This window comes from Paralichthys olivaceus, chromosome 10 (assembly GCF_024713975.1).
Source record: "Paralichthys olivaceus isolate ysfri-2021 chromosome 10, ASM2471397v2, whole genome shotgun sequence".
Lineage (NCBI taxonomy): Eukaryota > Metazoa > Chordata > Actinopteri > Pleuronectiformes > Paralichthyidae > Paralichthys > Paralichthys olivaceus.
Genome location: NC_091102.1, coordinates 2,303,690 through 2,324,219, shown reverse-complemented (window position 1 = coordinate 2,324,219; position 20,530 = coordinate 2,303,690). Strand labels below are relative to the sequence as shown.

At 42.2% G+C, this 20,530-nt stretch overlaps 2 protein-coding genes across 15 annotated transcripts in view; one reads left to right on the top strand and one right to left on the bottom strand.

Annotated features, from left to right (window-relative positions):
- The window catches only part of raph1a (Ras association (RalGDS/AF-6) and pleckstrin homology domains 1a), a 43,223-nt gene extending 29,487 nt beyond the window's left edge, over positions 1-13,736 (bottom strand). For both annotated transcript variants that reach the window (XM_069532517.1, XM_069532518.1), the window contains exon 1: positions 13,531-13,736. The gene's annotated coding sequence lies outside the window, so the exon portion shown is untranslated. The remainder of the gene's footprint in view (positions 1-13,530) is intronic.
- Positions 603-20,238, top strand: cd28 (CD28 molecule). Of its 13 annotated transcripts, none has more exons than XM_069532532.1 (10): positions 604-878; positions 2,383-2,461; positions 15,019-15,086; positions 15,904-15,990; positions 17,442-17,552; positions 17,652-17,719; positions 18,206-18,429; positions 18,809-18,965; positions 19,044-19,186; positions 19,821-20,238. In XM_069532532.1, exons 6-10 carry the CDS (start codon positions 17,656-17,658, stop codon positions 19,878-19,880), a joined length of 648 nt encoding a protein of 215 aa, XP_069388633.1. In that variant the 5' UTR covers positions 604-878; positions 2,383-2,461; positions 15,019-15,086; positions 15,904-15,990; positions 17,442-17,552; positions 17,652-17,655; the 3' UTR covers positions 19,881-20,238. The 13 variants fall into 13 exon arrangements, with proteins under 13 accessions (XP_069388637.1, XP_069388633.1, XP_069388628.1 ...); XM_069532527.1 differs by having other exon boundaries at positions 15,904-16,129; XM_069532528.1 differs by having other exon boundaries at positions 15,019-15,107; positions 15,950-16,129.
- Positions 20,239-20,530: the final 292 nt, after the last annotated feature.

Below are 20,530 nucleotides of genomic sequence, written 5' to 3'. Positions count from 1 at the left end.
GACCAATAACAGTTTCCCAGCAGCTCATGTTTGAGTGTCTGCCCAGTGTAAACACTCAGGATCGGTTTGCTGAATGTCTTTAATTATGAATCAATCAGAACCTCATTGTACACCAACCACTGACCTCAGACTAAACTCTGATGAAAACAAGGTTTCCATTCCTCCACGACCTGAGCGCTGGTTTTGATTCACCGACAAACGTATTGATCGTGTTGAGAAGTTGTTGGTCATTAAAGGGAGGAAGTTCTATGTCAGTGTTGGAGATCATGTGTTGGACACATGGCAGCCGTTCCGTGCTGCTTTCTTCTGCCTTGGACCGTTATTATTCTCACTCTAAGACTAAATGGCTTTCAGCAGAAATGATGAGCAATAGTTTCCTAAAGCTTAATGAGGATGTTTGTTTCTTAAAATCTGTTCTCGTATCTAAATTATTATAATTATTATTATGTTTTAGTTTCTATCTATATTGTGTGTTCAGCACTTAGAGCAATATTTCTTATACGAACTGTGCTATACAAATAAAGTTATATTATTATAAATATTCTTCTTCAGTGGTTGTGTCGCCTTAAAGGCCTTTAGTTAAGGAATAAAACATTTGAATGAATTTGTTGGCTCATTTTTATGGTTGAAAACAATATGTTAATAACTCTTCAATCAACGCGCTCTGTAAAATCAATAGTATTTTCTATTTGTGCCAAAAAAAAAAATTTAGTTGAGCTAGGATGACACTTCCTGTTACATCACTTCCTGTTAAATCACTTCCAGATCAGTCACTTCCTGTTTAGCTACTTCCTGGTTTGTGTTTGCTAGGCCCACATGTTCATCGTGCTTCGGAAGCCGTTGAAGTGAATCCGTTAAGAAGAATCGTAGAAAACGACGTAAGTGTATTTGTTTAACGTTTAAAAACGTCGAAGCGTATATATGTTCCCAATAATTTGTTTTGTTTAAACAAGATTATATAAAATCGTGAACACGCTAACAGCTGTGTGGGCCGATGTTCACATTTCCGATGTTTAGTTAAGTCCACTGAACTCGACTGAATGGTTTTATTGAACAGCAGGTTGATGAGAAGTTTGACTGAAACACGTGAATCGTCAACATTAGTACGACTCGGAATCTATTGACTGACTTTTCTGCGTTTCTGCACTTTCTCAAATTGTCGCCGAGTTTAAAGTGACTAACTGTTGCAGCTCTGATCTCTTCACTGCCGAGGGAGCAAACCTCCCGTGGTGAATATCTTCAGATGAGTTCCTCGTGTTGTTTCGGCTCCTGTTTTTAATGTTTCTTATATGTGACTTGGTTTAGTTTGAGCTCTGGGGTCTTTACCTGGTGTTTGGAGCTTGTGTAACGCTTTAAGCTCTGTTTCTCCTTCTCAACAAATTGACGACTCCTGCGTTGCCTAACAGGCGTTAAAGGCTATTATGAAACAAAGGCAGCCGGCCAACACAGAGGCTTTCAAATTAATTCCTAAACCTGGAAACAATAGCTTTACCTCTCGGTTGGTTCGCTGATAGCGTCTATAATGTCATGATTATAGTTTCCACAATAAATGACCAGAATAAGTTGCAGACAGGGGAACATTAAATTCAAACAATGAGGGTATTGTTACTTCACCTCTTGTGTATTTCTTAATCATTCGGATTTTTAAAAGCATCAAGAGACACAATCCTGAGGGAAACAGACATACACAGAACATTCAGCTCCACTCACGTCTCCGTGTGGTTATGTTTTATTTCCTGTTTAATAGTCCAGTTCTTCTGAGCAACATATTGTCATCAACTAGAGGGAAATTTTCCCTTTTTTCACATTTTGATCATGATTTTAGGGCTGAACAATTAAACAATATCAATATTTTTCACCAAATAAATAACAAAGCGATATAAGGAGGTATAACACTTAATCTGTCTCACATTTGTAAAATGTTTCGCTGTTTATCAATAGTTTGTCGTTCTTTTTCCGTTAAGAAGAGTTTAAAAATCACAGCTTTTCAAAAATCTGTCCTTAAACTTGAAAGAAATAACGATTAGGTTTTATCTTGAAATGGTTTTCGCCCCCATGTGATCGAGAAACATAGTTTTAAACAGTTTGCTATATTTCCTATTATTAAAGTTGTGATATTTTGATAACATCCCCTTCGGGTAATTCTTATCTCCTCTCCAGTGTTTTTGAGACTAAATGATCAATTTATTAAGTTTATACACTATAAATATATACTTTAAATATAATTGGCAGGTTAACTATAGTGGAAATAAAAGATCGTAAAGCTTCAGCAGAGGAAAAGGAGGAAAACCAAATGAAGTTTGCCCAATGAAATGCTCCGATAGCTTTGTAAGGAGATGCACTGCATTAACTGTACATCTCTGAATCTGTTATTTCACGTAGTCCACACCTGATGAAGGAGCCTGACCATGTGATCTCCACAGACTCAGGATGACGTCAAAAGCTCAAGACGGCGACACACGTATGTATCCAAGATATTTTGGCTTTATTCTTGTACAACGGGAGGAAGTGGGGACGTGTCGTCCATCTTTATTCACTGTCTAGTGTCCAACTTGATCTTTTAATCCTTCGTTGTTAAAAAAACATTCTTAAATATTCACACTACATCTGTAAGTGTGAGTTAGAACTGGCCACTTTAGTCTGGTGCTCATAGTGCGACTGTTCACCGAACATCACGTAACTGGAAATATGAGGTCATTTAGGCCTTGAGGATGTGTGTGTGTGTGTGTGTGTGTGTGTGTGTGTGTGTGTGTGTGTCAGTTTTTAACTATTGTACTGAGGACATTTCAGCTGGTTCTCGCCACTTTAACGAACTGTTTGAAGATTAAGACTTGGTTTTAATGTCAAAGTTGGAATTGGGTTAACGTTTAGGGAATGTACTATGTCACAGGGACACCCCCTCCCCCTCCCCCTCCATGCCACCCATTTAAAACAGCTTGTCTCGGACAGTTTAGTCTGCAGCAGCTGAAGGGCACAGACAGGTTGACGTTTTAGATTTAGTGCCACTTACTCCGCAGCGTGTTTTCGGTGCCGTAAACTGCTTGAAGATACTTCAAGATAGCAAATCCTCTTCTTCGTTGCCAGTACTGAGCGAGTCCAGCGGGAGTGAAACCCTCAGCTCTGTCAGACTCTGCTGCTGAGCTGCAAGATATAAATGCATATTCTGGTCTGCCTAGTAACCAGCTAACACACACACCCACGATCCAACACTGCCGAGACAAGGCCGGCCGTCAGGTCACATTACTGCATGCATTCTCTTACACTGGCCTCGGGTTAAATCTGCAGCCTGCTTTTTTTTTTCCTTTTATTCAGATGGGCCACAAGCTGCCAGCACTGGAGGGCAGAAAAAATAGAAAACTGGAATAGAATAAAACAACGAACTGAACCACAGTGTTGGGATTCAAATGATTTAACAAAGACAATGAATTAGAAAATGTGTATTTGCTGCTCCTGAGCTCGAGATTTCAGAAAACTTTCACTGGTGCAACTTTCAATTTGTAAAAAAAATACATGTCTCTCCATCAACAAATGAGAGGTGGTAATGTCGTGTTAATTTAGACAGCACATTTAATACAACCATAGTAAATAGAAAAACCTGGATATATTTTATATTCGTTCCAGTTTTCACTGTTTGTACAAAATAAATCCACATTTTATATTCTAATAAATTAAGTTTTTACACTGTCAGCAGCAGCAGCTTATCTTATAAAAAAAATTAATCTGGATCCTTATATTCACATAATTTATGTGACAGATGGAAATGTTCAAAGGGTTGAGATTAAGATTAGTGCAATGGAAACGTACCGTTTACTAGGGCTGAGGAATTAACCGGAAATATATAAACCGACACTGATAACCTCTAACCGACTTAATCTTGGTTAACGTTTCCGCTACGTTTATTTTAAACATAAAATAATCGTTTGAAATAATCGTGATATTGATTTGAAGTCAGGTCGCCCAGCCGTACTGTCGACATTCAAAAAACAAATATCTTTAGGAGCTCATGTATTTGATTGTTTATCGTAAAAAAAAAAAAATACACAGCCTCTATGAATTGTGATTATTTTCCTTTTTTATTAATCACTTTCTCATAGTTCAGAGCATAACTCAAGAAAATAATCAGCAAATGAATCGATTGCAGTTCACATGTGGCGTTCACAGCCTGAGAACCTTCCGGTTTGTTCACATGATGGAATATCAGGGTCAGTGTGTCGTGAGGACGGAGCCAAGTGGCACAGTTGAAGTATTTATCACCACCTCAGTGAGGATCTCTGGAACCTGATGGCTGCTGATCGTGAAAACATTTCCTGCAGAGTCTTGCAGTGAGAACGCAGCAAAAACCAAAACCCTTCCAGACCGAGACTGGGGATAAGAGGTTTCCTCATAATCACCGTTGAGAATACCGGCATTAAAGGAGGCGCACGCACACATGCACACTCCTGCCAGCACGCACACAGGTCGAGTGTTGCTGCAGTGGAGTCGGTCGCACTGCAGAGCTGTCGGGAAGAATCACAGCATTCTGCTTCGCTGCTCTCACACACACAGTGAGTGAGGACCGGCTCATACACTCAGAACAAGGACACTGAGCGACTGGGTTGAAATACTGCTAACAGGAGGAAGAGCAGGAAAGACAAGGACAGTGAGACAGCATCCGGGTCTGTATCCAGTGTTCCTCTGTTCGCTGTGGATCTGTGGCTGGATTCACAAAAACTCTCGACTTTATCTTTCCCTGACGTACTAAAAGAAACTTCTGGTCACTGACGTGCTGGTGACAATGTTCACACCCGGTATTAACATGCACCTGCAGTGATCCAATCACAAGCTGACTCCTCCGAGCGCGACAGACATTAGAAAGCATCTCCACGTGTCCGCGGCTTGTGTTCGGATCTCACTTCCCTGTTCTGGACACAATTTTCCCAAAAATGTTCCAGAGTTCACGTCTGAAAACAGCGGAGCAGGGCCTGGGCCACACTGGGAGCATGTGCACGGCGTGACCGCTGCGTCGCTGATCAGTTTTGTCTCAGGCTCATCCGTTGTTCACACAGGGAGCGTGTGTGCTGCAGGTTTCTGGTATAATTACTGTTTTATGGTTTCGACAGATACTGAATCTGAAAAGACAAATGTCACTGTCTACTCTGCCGTGAACTGCAGTGAGGCGGAGGAAAGAGACGCCAGCAGCTCTTATCACCAGAAACTCTCTTTACATATTCGTCGGTGGCTTCTACGGGTGTCACCGCTTTTTCACCTGGATGTCTACGGACTTTACATTTGGAGGTCAGGTGGATAAAGTCTGTAGTTTTCATCTCACTCGGATATTTGTGTTCCCACGTGCACCTCCTCCAGAGAAAACACTGAGGGACTGTACATGCATAACAAAATACTCCCACCAGCATGTTTTTCACATGCTCATTAGTTCCTTTGGAAAACACGCCACACTCACAGGAAGGCAGTCGACTGGAACGTGCACTGATTCATAAATTCTAGGGTTGGACACCAAAAAAAAAACAAAACAACGACCTCCAAACACACCATTTTTTAGCTCGTGTCACATGACGGCGGTTTAATAGCATTTTCCTTCTGCACACAGCGGCACACGAGCTAAAAGCCTCATAGTGAGAAAAAAGGTAAAACTTTCCATTTCTGTCCGTCCTCGGTTGAAACGGCTCCTGCCAGGAACAACATCTGCGGTAAGAACCAACGACAACCTTTTCAACGAGAGAGCGGCAACAGGGAAAAAGTGAACAAGTTAAAGAGGGTGTGTTTTTCATGCACATCACTGGATGCACACATTCACGTCCACTTTTTATCCTCTTTCACAAGCCATTCAGACGGATATAGACGTATTGCAATAATGAGAAGGAACCTGCTCAGACACATGCAGTATCCACACACACAGACAGAAATAACACTCACTTACACTGAGTTATGGAGCTAATGGTATAATAACAGAGCAGAGAATGAGCATCTGATCCTGACTCAGCTAAACACCATCAGACTGGCTCCAGTTATAACAAGTCACCGTCCCCAGGCTCGGATTCACCTCAGCCCGACTAAAATCAACCCGACGCACCCAAGAAGCATCTTGCACACACTGATGCATTAGTCCATTTGTGTACGATGACATTTACAGCACGTGCGGCGCTTCACTCCTCATCTGTCCTGGCATGAATTTGGATTCACTGAATGCTTATCTGACGAAACCAGCTGCTGATGGGCCGTCTGATAAAAGACATGATTTGTCCAAAGCAACTTTCTTTTCTACTCAAACACACCGGGAGCAATCTGGGATTCAGTGTTTTGTCTCCAGCAGGATCTGTTCTTAAAACGCAAATGTCTGAGTCGAATGCTGCAGACATTTTACAGAACTTTTCCCCACTGAGTAAAAAATGTCCGAAATGTCTAAGTGAGCCCATGTGGGGATACAGCAGGAAAGAAAATCCAGTTGATGGCATTTCAAACAGGAAGACGAAGACGTCAACTTGAGAAGACAACGTGATTCAAGAGCTTTTGGTGATTAGGGCAGAATCAGTTGTCGACGTGCTGCGAACAAAAAACACGTGATTTCCTGCTTCCTTCATGTTCTACCCAGGCTCCGCCTCTCGCCTAAATGCTACGGACATTTTCCTGTTGCTGTGAAAGATTCTGACCTCGTCGCTCTCGTGCTGCTTCTCCATGTGTGAAAGATTAACCCAAGAAAATGGTATCTGAAAACAGCTAAAGAGAGAATTAGCACCACGTAAACAGAAGCTGCTGGATGTAGCGGGATATAGAGTCACTTGGTCGACCCTGTGCGCTCGGCCAGTCCCATCCTACATGATGAAGAAACGTGCGTTTGACAGCTAAATAAACGCAAAATCCATCTGCTTTCCTCGAGACACCTACACAGTCACTGCCGAGGAAGGCGAGCACAGTCCTCACTCACTTTCCATCCCCACATATTTCCAAACCAGACAGAGGATTTGAGATGGCGACTTCCCAGTCACAACTCAACCGCACTTACTCTTGTGTAAGTCAGTTTCCCAAAATAAAAAGTTAGTGTATGTTCAGGGTGCAGATACAGCCAAGTTTGAACCATGACCTCTGTCGCAGTCTGCATCAGAATATCAGACTTCATCCAACGCTGAGACAAAAGTCTGCAGACAGGACGAGGGCTCACATACTTTCCATCTGCACCGGAGAGCTGTCTGGATACAGGAGGTAGCTGTGGTTTGGTCTGGACCCTCTTCACGTGTGAGCGTGTATGTTTTCACGTATAAAAGAGCCAGCACAAAAAAATCCAGTAGCTGTTCCAGACGTACTCCAAGCCATAACATTAACACACATAATCCAACCACACACACACACACAGGTTCAATGCCTTCTCTCTTAGTTCGAGCAATGGAAAACTGACAGGCTTTACACTATCAACACTTTGTGTGAGCCAATGGACGCCCCCACACATACACAGACTCACAACGTACCGTGTCTTCAAAGCAACCGAGCGACTAAACCGACAAACCCCAAACACACTCTCACTTTGTCTCACCCTCTCACACACACTTTATAATAACATCATCTCCCTTAAACTTCAGCGACACACACAGTAAAGGCCGTGTGGCCCAGCTCGCAGGCTATAATCAGCTTCTGTGACTGGTTTACTGCTGTTAAAGCTAACAGGCGGACAAACGGATGACTGCATCATTTACATCTGTAATTATGCCACTAGTGGATTATCTGTTTGGCTCTTTTCTCTAAACTCAGACTTCTCAAAAACTACTGAAATTTGGTGAACCCAAAGTGACCCAAGAAGGACGCCATTCCATTTTGGAGCAGATCCAGATTAACAGGCACATCCAGGAGCTTTATTTCACTTCAACACAGCAGCTTTGTGGAGGAACTTGTGTCGTCAGGTGCTGTATTGAGTTTGTCATGTTGCTCCCTTCCTCCTCTTTCTCTCAATTTAGTAATTTGGCCGATAGAAAACAACAAGCTGGAGACGTCAACAACTCTACAAGCTGCTGCTGCCAGCTCTCGGCTACCGCTCGGACATTTGCTGCACGTCCTTGTGTCGGAGTCGCTTCGTTTGAAATGCAGCCTCACTTTCGACCATTTAGCTTATTGGATTTTGTTGTTGTTTCGACGTGGGTTAAAGGAAGCGGCTGGCTAACTGTAGGCTAACGATACATGCTGCCCTCAGAGTTGAATGTAATGTTAAGTAGGCACGTGCACTGATGTTTACTATTTCAGTTCATGGCTCAGGTATCGGTGAGGCACCGAAATCTGTGTTGTGATTCAGTCTGGGAGGAACGAGATAGGATTTCAGCACCCAACCCTACTGTAGTGTAAATGACTCATGAAATGGCATTATCACAATATATACGTTAGCATTGCATGATTGGCATATAAACAGTTGAAGGACGCTTCTCTTTTCTGTCTAAATGAAGTATAGTATGTAGTTCAGAAGAGTACTGTGTGTTTTTACCAAAAGGTTTGCCTGAATCTTAAGCGAAACATTTGAATGATTCCAAGCAGAGTGTTTATAGAGAGTAGGGACTTTAAAAGTCGAGTTAAACAGAGTCGCCCTCCGTTCAGCATGGTTTAAAAAACAGAGGTCCTGATTCCCAGCTGCACAGCCTGCCCCTGGATCTCCATGAGGGCCGAGGGACATAGAAAAAGACAAAGAGAGAGAGAAAGAAAGCGTGGCTTGGCTGGGGTGATATAACTCTGAGAAAAAACACGACAGGGGAAAATAAAAGAATTAAAAAAACAGAAAAGAAGAAATGAGTTACAATTTTCCAAGAACGACGAGCGGTGCAGAAACTCTGCAACAGCAGCCACAAAGACTCAACATCTGTGTGGAATTAAAGAGAGACACAGATGAAGACAGACAGTGCTGCTGGTTGAAAAACTCTATTTGAACTATAGTGTTTTGTTTGTCTGATGCAGATGAAGGGAAACTACGAAAACTGTCCGAAGCAGCTCTGCACCAACAAACGAAACGTGAAAGGAAAGGATGAAAATAAAGGAAAAGCTGTGACGTTGTTATATTTAGAAGCAATATTCCGCTGTCAAATATATATTATACAATTGAGCTCCGGGATGATTGGAACATGTGGAAACAGACCACAGTTATGGAAGAAACAGATGAAATGGAGCAGTACCACCGGAAGTCTTCAGGGGGCAGTGTAGCCAATATACCAATCGAGAAATATATTTCAACAATGGCAGAACTACTTAAGTGTTTTGAGAGTTGGTAAGAAATCTATTTTCATACGTAAAGGCAGAATAAATTAAGTTGTAAAATGTTTTTTTTGGTAAAGATAAAAATGTTTTAGGACAAAGTATCAAAACTGTCAAAAATCTTAAACGTCCAATTTTATTACAATTTTACGACCACATTCTTTCGGCAAATTTCTTACACAACAGCGTTGAGAAGTTTGTTGTTGAAAAGAAAATGGTTTTGTAGGAAAAAAGTTTAGGACTTGAATGGTTCTGTTTGAATACCTGAGACTAAACTCTTGTTTTTCTTTGGATCGATTTCCTTTACCACTGTTCTTTTAGCCACTTGTGTAAACAGCTGACTGGATTTGTCAAAGCGACAACTGTGCCAACAAATGAAATCATTTTGACTTTGTTTTCCCAGGATTCCTTGTTCTATTACCACTGTACTATGAGCGGAATGTCCCTCAGACCAACACCAGCTTTCTCAATGGCATCCCTGACCTCTGAACCCTGAGGGGCTTTATAGAAATACAAACATTATTTACTGAGAATATACGAAAATATTAAAATACTGAAAAATGAACAGACCATCAGGATACTTCACTGTTCTGCTGTTTGTCCATGGGTCCGTGGTGTTTAGTGTACAGAGCAGTTAACTAAAGAGAGACGGGAGAAACTGGAGCAGTGTTACCTCATCTGGATACTCCATTAATACTGTGTGTGTCCCCCTCCCACACACACACACACACACACACACACACAGGCTGAGTCACTGCGTTCAGCTGCCAGTTCCCTGTTTTAACAACAAACAGCAGAAAAAACATTTATTGTTATCGCAGCGCTCACTCACACACACACTTCTCTGGTTTTGTCACTTGTGGAATCCACTAATCTTTTTTTTGGTTACTTGTGGGGACCAACGTTTCCAGTGGTCAGACATGCATGACAAAAATCAAGTGGGATCATGGGTGATTTTTAGATATGTTGCGATTCCATTTATCCCTCCCTGCTTCTGATACCTGGACTTTGCACATCCGCCGATAACAATAGAAGCAACGGATTTCATGCCAACGTTTGTGTTATGGACTTGCCGCTGCTTTTACAGCCTCAGCAGCTTGTGTTTGACGTAACACTGTGACCTTAAAATGTCCTTAAATGTCTTTAAACAATGGTAATCACTTATGGACTTACTGGTTGTCACCTTCTTGTCCTTTGTGCAGCTTAAATAAACAGATTCTGTTCAGCTTCTACACAATTTAATCCGATATCTGATCTCAACCCGACTGAAACTAGGCCATTTTATTACCGTCCATATATGAATTATGTTGTTAATCTGGCAAGGCTGGTGGTTTAGGGCCGGTGAGACAGGTTATCTGTGCAGGACAGACCAACAACTAATTAACCATTAGCTGCTTTGATAATGCATTCGTCATTTTTTTCAAGCGAGAACGACGATTTGACCTTCTCAAATTAGACACTGAATCTTTAATGTACTGAACAGCAGAGAAGAAAACATCCGAAGACTTTTCTTCAGTTAGACTGGTCCTACTCCACGTCACAGCTTGTGTTCTTGAATGCACCAAAGCAATAAAGTCCCTCTTCACAACTGCAGTAAGATGCTGAGATACTTTCACAACAAACGCTGAAGTTACTAAACGAGGGAACTGTGGCCTACAGTGTCCCTCTGCAGCAGATCTGCTCCTTCTCCTTCACACCCTCTCCGTGCGTCTTACCCCTGGGACAAAGAGGAATTTCCTGAGAGAAGGAAGGATGACTTTTCCATACTCTTGGCGAGGAAAAAGACAGACAGTATCAGCGAGGGAGGAGAAAACAACAACATCCGATGGTGACCTGCTTTGACCCCCTCGCAGCTACCAATGAGAATATACCGACAAACGGCTACAGAGCAGCTGATACAGATGTAACCAGTGCAGCCGATTCGATGTTTGCATGACTGCAGAGTTGCCAGAGGAAGCACACAAGGCCAACATCGTCTCTGAACGCTGTCGGGCCTGTCCAGTGCCTGGAAATGCAGATGTGCGGTTCCCACAACAGACATGAATCCACTTAAGGGCCCCCGAGTTAGACAGTGAGGCCTCCAGCAGTCGCTGTGCATCGTTCTGGATAAGAGCGTTATCCAGACTAATTATCCACATTAGTTTCGTCTCACTGTTTTATCAACACTGCAATTTCTACAGGGGGGAAACTGACCCGACAGGGGAAAGCGGGTCAACCTCTGGGGAGCATGAACAAGCTGTTTTTTCAATTTGATAATCAGCTGCTCAAAGAGCATCAAAAGGTAATTTTGCATCACAAGTTCCAGAAACTTTAACTTCCGAAGCACTAATGTCCAGGCAACTTCCCTGAGGGCCAAAGTTCCTGCAGCTCCTTGTGACTTGTGTCTCCACAAAAACTGTCAAATCCCTGAGGCGATCAACTTAACGAGTCTCATGACGTATCAGAAGCACAAAAGCTGCCTTTTGTAATGTTTGTACATTCGTCTTATGTCGTCCTCTGCAAACATCTCATCAAGTTCTTGACTTCATTGTCGTGAAATCTCGTTTAGTGTAGTGTAGTGTGAACTTGACTGAAGAAAAGAAGACAACCTAATAAATCTCAAACATGTTGTCATGACGCTTGATTGGTGTAAGATACTGGGAAGTGTAAATTAGAGGCTGGAAGAAAACTGACAGAGTCTCAGTGGAGGCAGGAGCCTGAAGAGGGTGAAACTCAAGTTGACTGGCTGGTTGGAAACAGTCAGCCTCTAGATGAAGTAGGGCAGCGGGGATTTTCATACTCCAGTTAACCCTCAACACAACCGGGAGAAACTGAATTCTGTCCCACTTTGCTGCACGCGAGTGTTACAGAGGTGGAACCTCTCAAGTCTGTCGCTGTGATTCCACTAAAGCTCTGAGGGGCCTGGTTCCAGATTACAGCTCCCAGCAGCAGCAGCAATCGCCTTCAACATTTGAAACAGTTCTGTGTGTTTATTTAATGTTCCGATATAAAGCATCAAAACAAACATTTTAAATCTAGTTTACTTAAGTTTCTGTGCTGATACTCGTGTATAGATGACTTTTAACGTTTTTAATGGAAGGAAAGGGGCGTTACATTAACAAACAACCACATTCTGACATGGGACACTTTGAGTTAATTGCACGATGCAAAAGAACGCTCGTCTCTTACAGGTGCATGCTAACGTTAACCAGCCAGGATGAGCAGACACGTTTATAAACGAAAACGTAGTATTGTGGATGTAGCCTACGATCGGAATACTGCGCATATCTCTGAATTCTGCTACTCGTCAGCGGGGAGGGAGCTTCACGAAGCCCTGATCTACAACCAGGGTCATCACTTGTTTTGGTCCCCGAGAAACATTTGTTTCTGTATTTGTATGTGTGGTGACTTTTTGTCGTCAAGCTGACGAATGTATTTTCTTAATTTGCAGTCCACTGAGCTCCCTGAGCCACCGGACGATCGTCTTAATATTGGAATACCTATGTACATGGAGTGAGACTGTGAGCTAGAGGACATCCTGCAGGAAGAACCTGTCAGAAGACGGGGAGACAGACAGGGAGACAGACAGATGGCTGCATGTCTGATGATGCTGAATTTGAAATGAGCACTGGGTCAAACTCTGACCAGCTTTATCTTAACGATGCACCTTTTTCAACACCTTGGCACAGACACGCATCCACGCAGTGACCGGACATGAACACATGGTAGAGGTCCGCGGGGATGAGTGGCAGCTGCAAGGGAACACGCCCATACCCGTGTTAAGACGATGCCACGCCTTGCCTGTGTCAGCACGGCTCGGCACGCCTGGCCTCCGAGCTGCAGCAGCACCACACACGGCTGGTGAGGCGCTGTCAGCCGGCCGCAGCCGCTGCTGCTCCCCGGCGAACCTGCGCATCCAGGGCCGGCCTGGAGTCTGCGCTCGCGCGCGCGCGTGTGTATGCGCGCTGCGGCGTTCCATCAAATGGCACCAAAATTACGCACAATGCAAAATGAGGCTGAGGTGCGCGCATGCAAACAGCAGAGATGCATTGAACCGCAGCTGCAGAGGATGAGGAGGTTTTTATCTGAGCCCCCCCACCACCACCACCTCCTCCACCTCCTCCTCCACCACCTCCTCCTCCTCCACCCCCCCCTGCAGCCTCTAACGGGATTAATTGGCCTCCATTCCCTGGGATGATAATTAAAGGACGCGCTCAGTGCAGAAACTACACATGAGACACGAGCCGTTGTCTGTCGGTGCTGCGGTGGAAGGAGCCAGCGCAGTGAGAGTGGATCCGCCGGGATGCGTTGAGGTGATCGCGGGATACTCACCGTGCGGATCCCGGTGGAGAGAACCGGACGCGGAGGAGAGGTGTCCGCCGTGAGGAGGCCCGCGGTGCGACGGCCGAGGCTTCGCGGGGATTCTGCCGCTGTAGTCCGGGTTTTCACCGACTCCCCTTCCCCGGATTTCCCAGATTTCCTCCGCGCTGCCACCGAGTCCCAGCTCCGCTCACAGTGACGTCAAGCTGGAAGGGGAGGGGGGGGGGGGGGGGGAGAGAGGAGGCACCACGTCCGGGAGAGACTTTCACAATAAAATTCAAAGTCGCGACTGTAATAACAGTGACACTGAAGTGTACAAATCATTTTTAGACAAAACATTCAGCTTGTTTTTTTAAAGAATATTAACGTAATTTTAAAATACATATATAATGTAATATTAATAAAGCTGTGCTGCGGTTCATCCCATTTCTCATTAATTACAGTCAACCGATCAATCAACCAATTAACCGATCAGATATTATTTCAGTCTCTTATCTACTGCACACACACACACACACACACACACACACACACACACACACACACACACACACACACACACACACACACACACACACACACACACACACACCTCAGATCTGTTGGCCTGTCATTGTGAAGCCAGAACCGTCTTACTTCCGGTGTGTTACACTCTAACTTGTCACATCCTCGAGCTCCACACCGGATCCCAAAAAACTCAGCGGGAGCGCGTATCCATTCCCTGCGCGCTCCCGATGCCTGGTTTCCTGTCCTGCCCAACCCAGAAATTAGCCTGAGCCAATCAGCCCTGATGAGGTCATTACATTACTTTATAATTTAGTGTAGTATCTTTTATTATGTTATATTGTTTTATTATGTTATATTGTTTTATTATGTTATATTGTTTTATTATATTATATCTTAATATGGTGAGTTAATATATATTATACATTATGTTTTATTATACTAGGTTATGTTCTGTCTTAAATTACAGTATAATATAGTATATACATCAATGTTATTATATATACTATTAAATATTCCGTTCTGATGTTAGGAGGCTCTTTCTCTCTCTCTCACACACACACACACACACAGACACACACAGACACACACACACACACACACACACACACACACACACACACACACACACACACAGTTCAGTCCAGGTTTTAAGCCTTTTCTTTTCATAGCAAAGTCTGACCTCTGCTGGTCTGACGCTGCCAGTGTACCAATACTGTATGTATATGTATGTGTGTGTGTGAGTGTGCGTGTGTGTGTGTGTCCTACATTTGTTGTTTCACCTGTTTTGTTTCTTGTCTTTATTTGTCCTCTTCCTGACGTAGTTTAAACACTGGGCTTTACCACAGCCTAGGCAGGGTTAAGTGTTCCTAATAAACTGCCAGCTGCGTGTTATATATAAATATCTATATCTATATATATATATCAGATTCATCTGAGTCAGTAATCCACAGCAGATCTGCAGGATGTAGTTTATACATGTCGTTTATCCAACAGCGGGAGAGTTTGGCAGAAATCAGAGAGGAAGGAGGAGGAAGACAGAAGCAGCAGCTGGAAACCACAATGTGAGTGGGAGGGAGCACCAGGTAAAAAATAATTTAAAACCTCAACCACGGCTTCAAGTCATCTGGAGGTTTCAGTAGAAAGAGATTGCGTAAAATGAGCAGAAATTAAACACACAAGCAGAGAGCTGGGACGTCCCCGGTTTGATCTAAACTCATAACTGATGGAAAATATGAATTAAAAGTTTCCATATATGATTGTTTTTGTATCAGAAAACCTTTAAATCATAAGAAAAAAATTACATAGGCAGGAACAAGAGAACACGATATTGCAAACAGATTACACTGCAGTACTTAAAGGTTCAGTGTGTAGAATTTAGTGATATCTAATGTTGAAGTGTCGTGTTGCAGCTGAACACCACTCACTCACCAAAAAACTCGACAAACTAAACTCAAAAGGTTTTAGTTTGTTCAATCTGGACTAATATAAAAAACATGGCAGCCTCCGTAGAGAGGGTCCCCTCCATGTAAATATAAAGTATTTAAATATAAAGTATTTAGATATAAAAGGCCTTTTCTGGGGTAAAGAAAACTACAATTCATACAATTTAGAATCAACGAACTAGTGAAAACACCATGAGGATTATTCTACATTAAATTTCTGCCAATAGTTCCCTTTCACCAAAATTTCACACACTGAACCTTTAAATGAGAATGCAACTTAAAATAACTTTTAACAACACTGCAGTTAATGTGATGTGAGTTAAATCTTTGTGGAGCATGAATTAAGTCCAGTTCACAACAAATGTCAGATTTCACATCAAACTGTCGTGAGATTCTTTTTCAAAATGTTCTGTGTGTTGTGTGAATGACATCCTAGTTTCCACGGTGATGGGGCTTCTTCATCATGCAACACTGAAACATAGTGAAACGACGACAGCAGCAAAAAGGAACCGCTGTTTTCCAGGTGACAGTAACTTCTGCAGCGAGAGCAAATGGGGCTTAACCCCACAAAGGGTTTCCAGGCAGAACACACAGATGTGACGTCAGCACCACACTGAAGTTACAACATCAGCACTTTCACCTTGATGCATTTAAAATCTACGGTTAGTTATTTTCCACAGTTTGCAGCTCATCATTAGGTGTTAAAGAAACTAACACGAGACAAAAATAACTCTTGTAATTCCAAGAAGAATCCACTCTAATGAAATGACAGCTGAAAATAAATACTTACCCATAACCTGCCATCAGAATAAAACGTGAAATTGACTTTTATTGCATCACCCAGTTTTAAATTAGTTTTTTGTTTAAACGCAGTGTAATTGTTAGGCCCTAATTAACGGGCAGAGATGGATGAATTCATATATCTGCACTGATATAATCTACATTTGTTTTGTTCAAGTTGTAAATAAAGAATAAATATCTATATGAGTCTTTGTAATATTATATTTAGAATAAACGACCAAACCTCCGCGTTTATATTACAATTAATATTTACGTTTTCCTGTCAGAGCCCTCTAGTGGATGACAGCAGTTAGGATGCTTACAGACAAATGACTAATATCTTAACATTAAAGAAATAATAAGAATGAAAAATCAGTTTGGAAACATATTCAGCTACTTCAGTCATATTCATGATTCTAGTATAAGAAGTTTCCTGCGTATTATTATATTCTTATTAGCTATCTTCTATGTATCCAAGCATTTCCTACATATTCTGTTTGTTTCATGTTCCACTTTTTTAAAACTGTGGTTTTTCTCCAACTGCTCCTGCAAACAACCTCTGTTAAAGTATAAAATATTATAAAGGGAAGTAAAAATGTATTTACTTCATTTATCCAGAGGTTTTTCTGTCATAAATGTAAATTTCTACCTAATATCTTCAGAATAAAGTTCATATTGTGGGTTTGTGGGGGTCAGTCATCGCAGCAGCCTGATTCAGAACACACACGATGAATTTTAAATAATATATTTGCATATTACAATGAAGACTTAAATAAAACTTTAATTCAAATCCAGAAGAATTGAAACTGAATATTCTTAATATACCAAACCCTGTAAAAGTTTCTATGTGAAAAGGTTGTTTCAGTTTCACAGTTAATTTTTTCCACAGCAGTTTCAGTGTTTAATAGATTTAAGACTTTAAAACACTGACAAATCTCATTAAAACAGAAAATCTTCTTCCACTGAGCACAGCAGCAACATCTGGAGCAGAAGAAGAACACGATATTGACTTTTGGATAAATTCTGGATTAAATGAAAAAGAAGAAAAAAGTCACTGTTTGCATGTTTTCCTTCAAGTTTCTTATTAATTTCACTGATTGATCAGGTTTTTGTTTCTCTGAGAAAAAGACAAGTCATTATTAATTATAATAATGATTCTGATATCTTCTTCTCGTCTTTCCTGAACAACCACAGCCTCTTGCATTTGCCATCTCTCTTTACCGGTAAAACACCGTCATGATCGTTTCCTGTGTCGGCATATGCAACAGTTTCCATGACAGCCCAGGGACACACTCAACTATAAATGTGAGATTCATTGTTTTTGTTGTATTCTACGGGAAGTGTGTTTTTTCATTGTGAGCTCGGTCTTCACCAGAGTGAATTATAACGGTGTGTGTGTAACAGCAGCATGTTCCTGACACTGATGGGATGGACCCTGGTGACCCTCAGCCTCTGTCCACCCGTGTGGGCCGGTGAGTAAACACTGACTCACACCGATGGGATGATTTTCAGCGGATGTGTTGATTATAACTTTTGATATCGTCCAGGGTTAATAAACGTTAATAAGAATTAATGATGATAACAGTTTTCTGGAAGTCTGGAGGAGGTGGAAACTAATATCCAGACTCAATTTCTAATACTCAGATTCACACATTTAGAACAAATCCCTGCAAGTAAAGTACATTTACGTATATAAGTTATATTTACTTTATATCTACTTGTTATTTAAGCTGTATTTTCCTATTTTGTCAAGTTGTTCCCACTAAAAAAATATCAGATGAAATGAACTTGATTTGCTAGTTTTGGTGAAACAGTCGTGTTCATTCAGTGGAACAAAGAAAGATGACTTCACACGATTATTTTATATTTCAACTAATTTCAAGCCAATGAGACAAATTTTAGACTCTTCATCCACTGAGTGTCACATCTTTCTCAGACCTTCCTTGTTTTTCCATCAGGGGTGAAGGTGATCCAGCCCTACAGAGTGATGAGCGTCAACGGCACCGCTCAGGTCCAGTGTTTCCTCCAGACACAGCCCTCCAACCACCACGGCCTCCAGCTGCCTGACCCCGAGGAGGTCCGTGTGACTCTGCTGAGAGGCCTCCACGGCTCCCGGAGCCTCTGCTCCACCATGCTCAACTTCACCGAGCCCAGAGAGACCGACGAGGGGGAGGGGGAGGAGGTCAGTTCACTTATTTTCTCCATCATCCTCTCACTTGTCACGCTCCTTGTTCGCTTTGAAATCTCTTGAACAGAACTTGGTTTTTGAAGTTTTTCTTTACCGCACAAAGTCTTTATGCTGCCTCTGACTCCAGAGCCACTTTGAGGGAATCTCTTCAAATTTGATGAACTTACAATGTCCAAGTGGCCTCACAAAACATGACCTTGACATAATCTTGAACTCGATATCTCAAGTCGTTCAGCGTAGCCTCAAGTTCGGCCGGTATCGTTGGTTAAAAGGCCAAAACACTTAAATTGTGCAGAAGACCTTCAAACATATAAAGGATGAGAGTCAAAGACAGTGAGACATGTTCAGAGACACTGACACTGTTGTGTTTCAGGTGCAGTGTTCTGCTGAGGTGACAGGGGGCGTCGTGCAGGTGACAGTGTCTGGACTGAAAGCACCAGACACTGATTTGTATCGCTGTGAGGTGGAGATCCTCTACCCACCTCCATACCTGCGGCTCACCGGGAACGGGACGCTCATCCATGTCCAAGGTGAGGACTCACCCGCTCTCGTGCACGATCACCCACTGCGTCCCACAGTTCGCGTCTCACTTTCACGTTTGTCCACAGACATCTGTGACCTTCCTGTGCGGGAGAGGGTTCAGCAGAGTGATGAAGAGGAGGCCGAGGAGGGGAAGGAACCCATCAGCGCTCCTGTGGTCGTCCTGGTGATTCTGATCATGTTCGTCCTCCTCATCATCGTCTACTTCCAGGTCAGAGCAGGATTTGATTATCATGTTTACACTGAGTAAATAATCTGTGTTTTTTAAATTGTATGTCTACTTATTTATTACTCTTGATGATTTTCTAGTTTCTATCCCAGACACAGACTAATAAAGAAACATTGTCTCATACCTTTGTGTAGTTTTGTTGTATCACATCAAATCGCATCGAATTGTATCAAATATTAATGAATCGAATTATATGAATAGTATCAAGTTGTATCACATTGTATCATTTAATCTTTACTCATGATTGGCTATGGTAGAATTTTCTCATTGTGAGAACAGAAAAGTATCGTGTCGTGTTTTATCGTATCGTATTGCATCGTCTGGTAATGTATCGTATAACATCAAATTGTTTCAAATGGTTAAAGTATCGTTCGATAATGTATCGTAACGAGTTGTATCATATCATTATGCTATGAGATGCTACGTCTAAACAATTAGGAGGAGAGAGAGAGAGAGAGAGAGAGAGAAAGGAGAGAGAGAGAGAGGGGGGGGGGGGGAAAGAAGGTCTGTGGGGCCCATTGAGGGATTTTTGCCTCAAACCTCTTCGTGATCTGACCATTGGGCAGAAGTATCAGTGAAAACAGAACGACGCTGAACGTGTGTTTTCCATCTGCAGACTCTCCAGTGTGAACGAGGGATGAGGGACAGTGTTGTTCCCGCTGCTGTATGCTGCTGAGAAAAAATCAACTGCGTGGTGGTAAAGTCAGTGTCGACCGCATGAAGCATCGCCTCTGTCATGATTGAGGTTCCACGTGTGGACGTCAATGCAGAAGTTATTTATTTAGTACAAAAGAATGTTTACGTTGTAATTATATTAAAAAAGCTGCAGCTTTGATTGTCACTTGAGGCTCGATGTTTGTTTAAAGAAGTGCTTGAGTAAATTTGGTAAATCCTTTGGATCATTCAGATGCATTATGGCCATAGAGATTAGTGCCTAGTGTCTATTGGTAACTACCTCATGCCTGTGTATTTTTGCAATTTTCAGCAAATATTCATGTTGTGTATTTACTTCAAGTAAAGTTTTTCAACTTAAATCTGTACCATGTACCTGACTCTGATTCTGTTGTTTGAATAGAGCACCTCAGCCCCACATTAATGAACACAAGTATTAAATATGTAATTGAGGAAATAAGGTCCTGCAGCTGATTGTTGGATGTATAACACAAATATTACATCCAACAATATACAAATACAAATGTACGATACATAAATGGGAAATACAAATAAATTATGGAACATGCTGACTTTACAGTTTCCAGAAATAGTAGAATAATAGTCGACAGTAGATCTGAAGTTGTAGACCCAGAACCACCAGGGGGCCGTGAT

What these genes read in the sequence shown, in the direction of transcription:
- cd28 (XM_069532536.1), top strand. Translation starts at nt 17,656, where the DNA reads ATGTTCCTGACACTGATGGGATGGACCCTGGTGACCCTCAGCCTCTGT. An exon ending in GACGCTCATCCATGTCCAAG is followed by an intron (nt 18,966 to 19,043) that starts GTGAGGACTCAC and finishes GTTTGTCCACAG; the next exon opens with ACATCTGTGACCTTCCTGTG. An exon ending in TCATCATCGTCTACTTCCAG is followed by an intron (nt 19,187 to 19,820) that starts GTCAGAGCAGGA and finishes TTCCATCTGCAG; the next exon opens with ACTCTCCAGTGTGAACGAGG.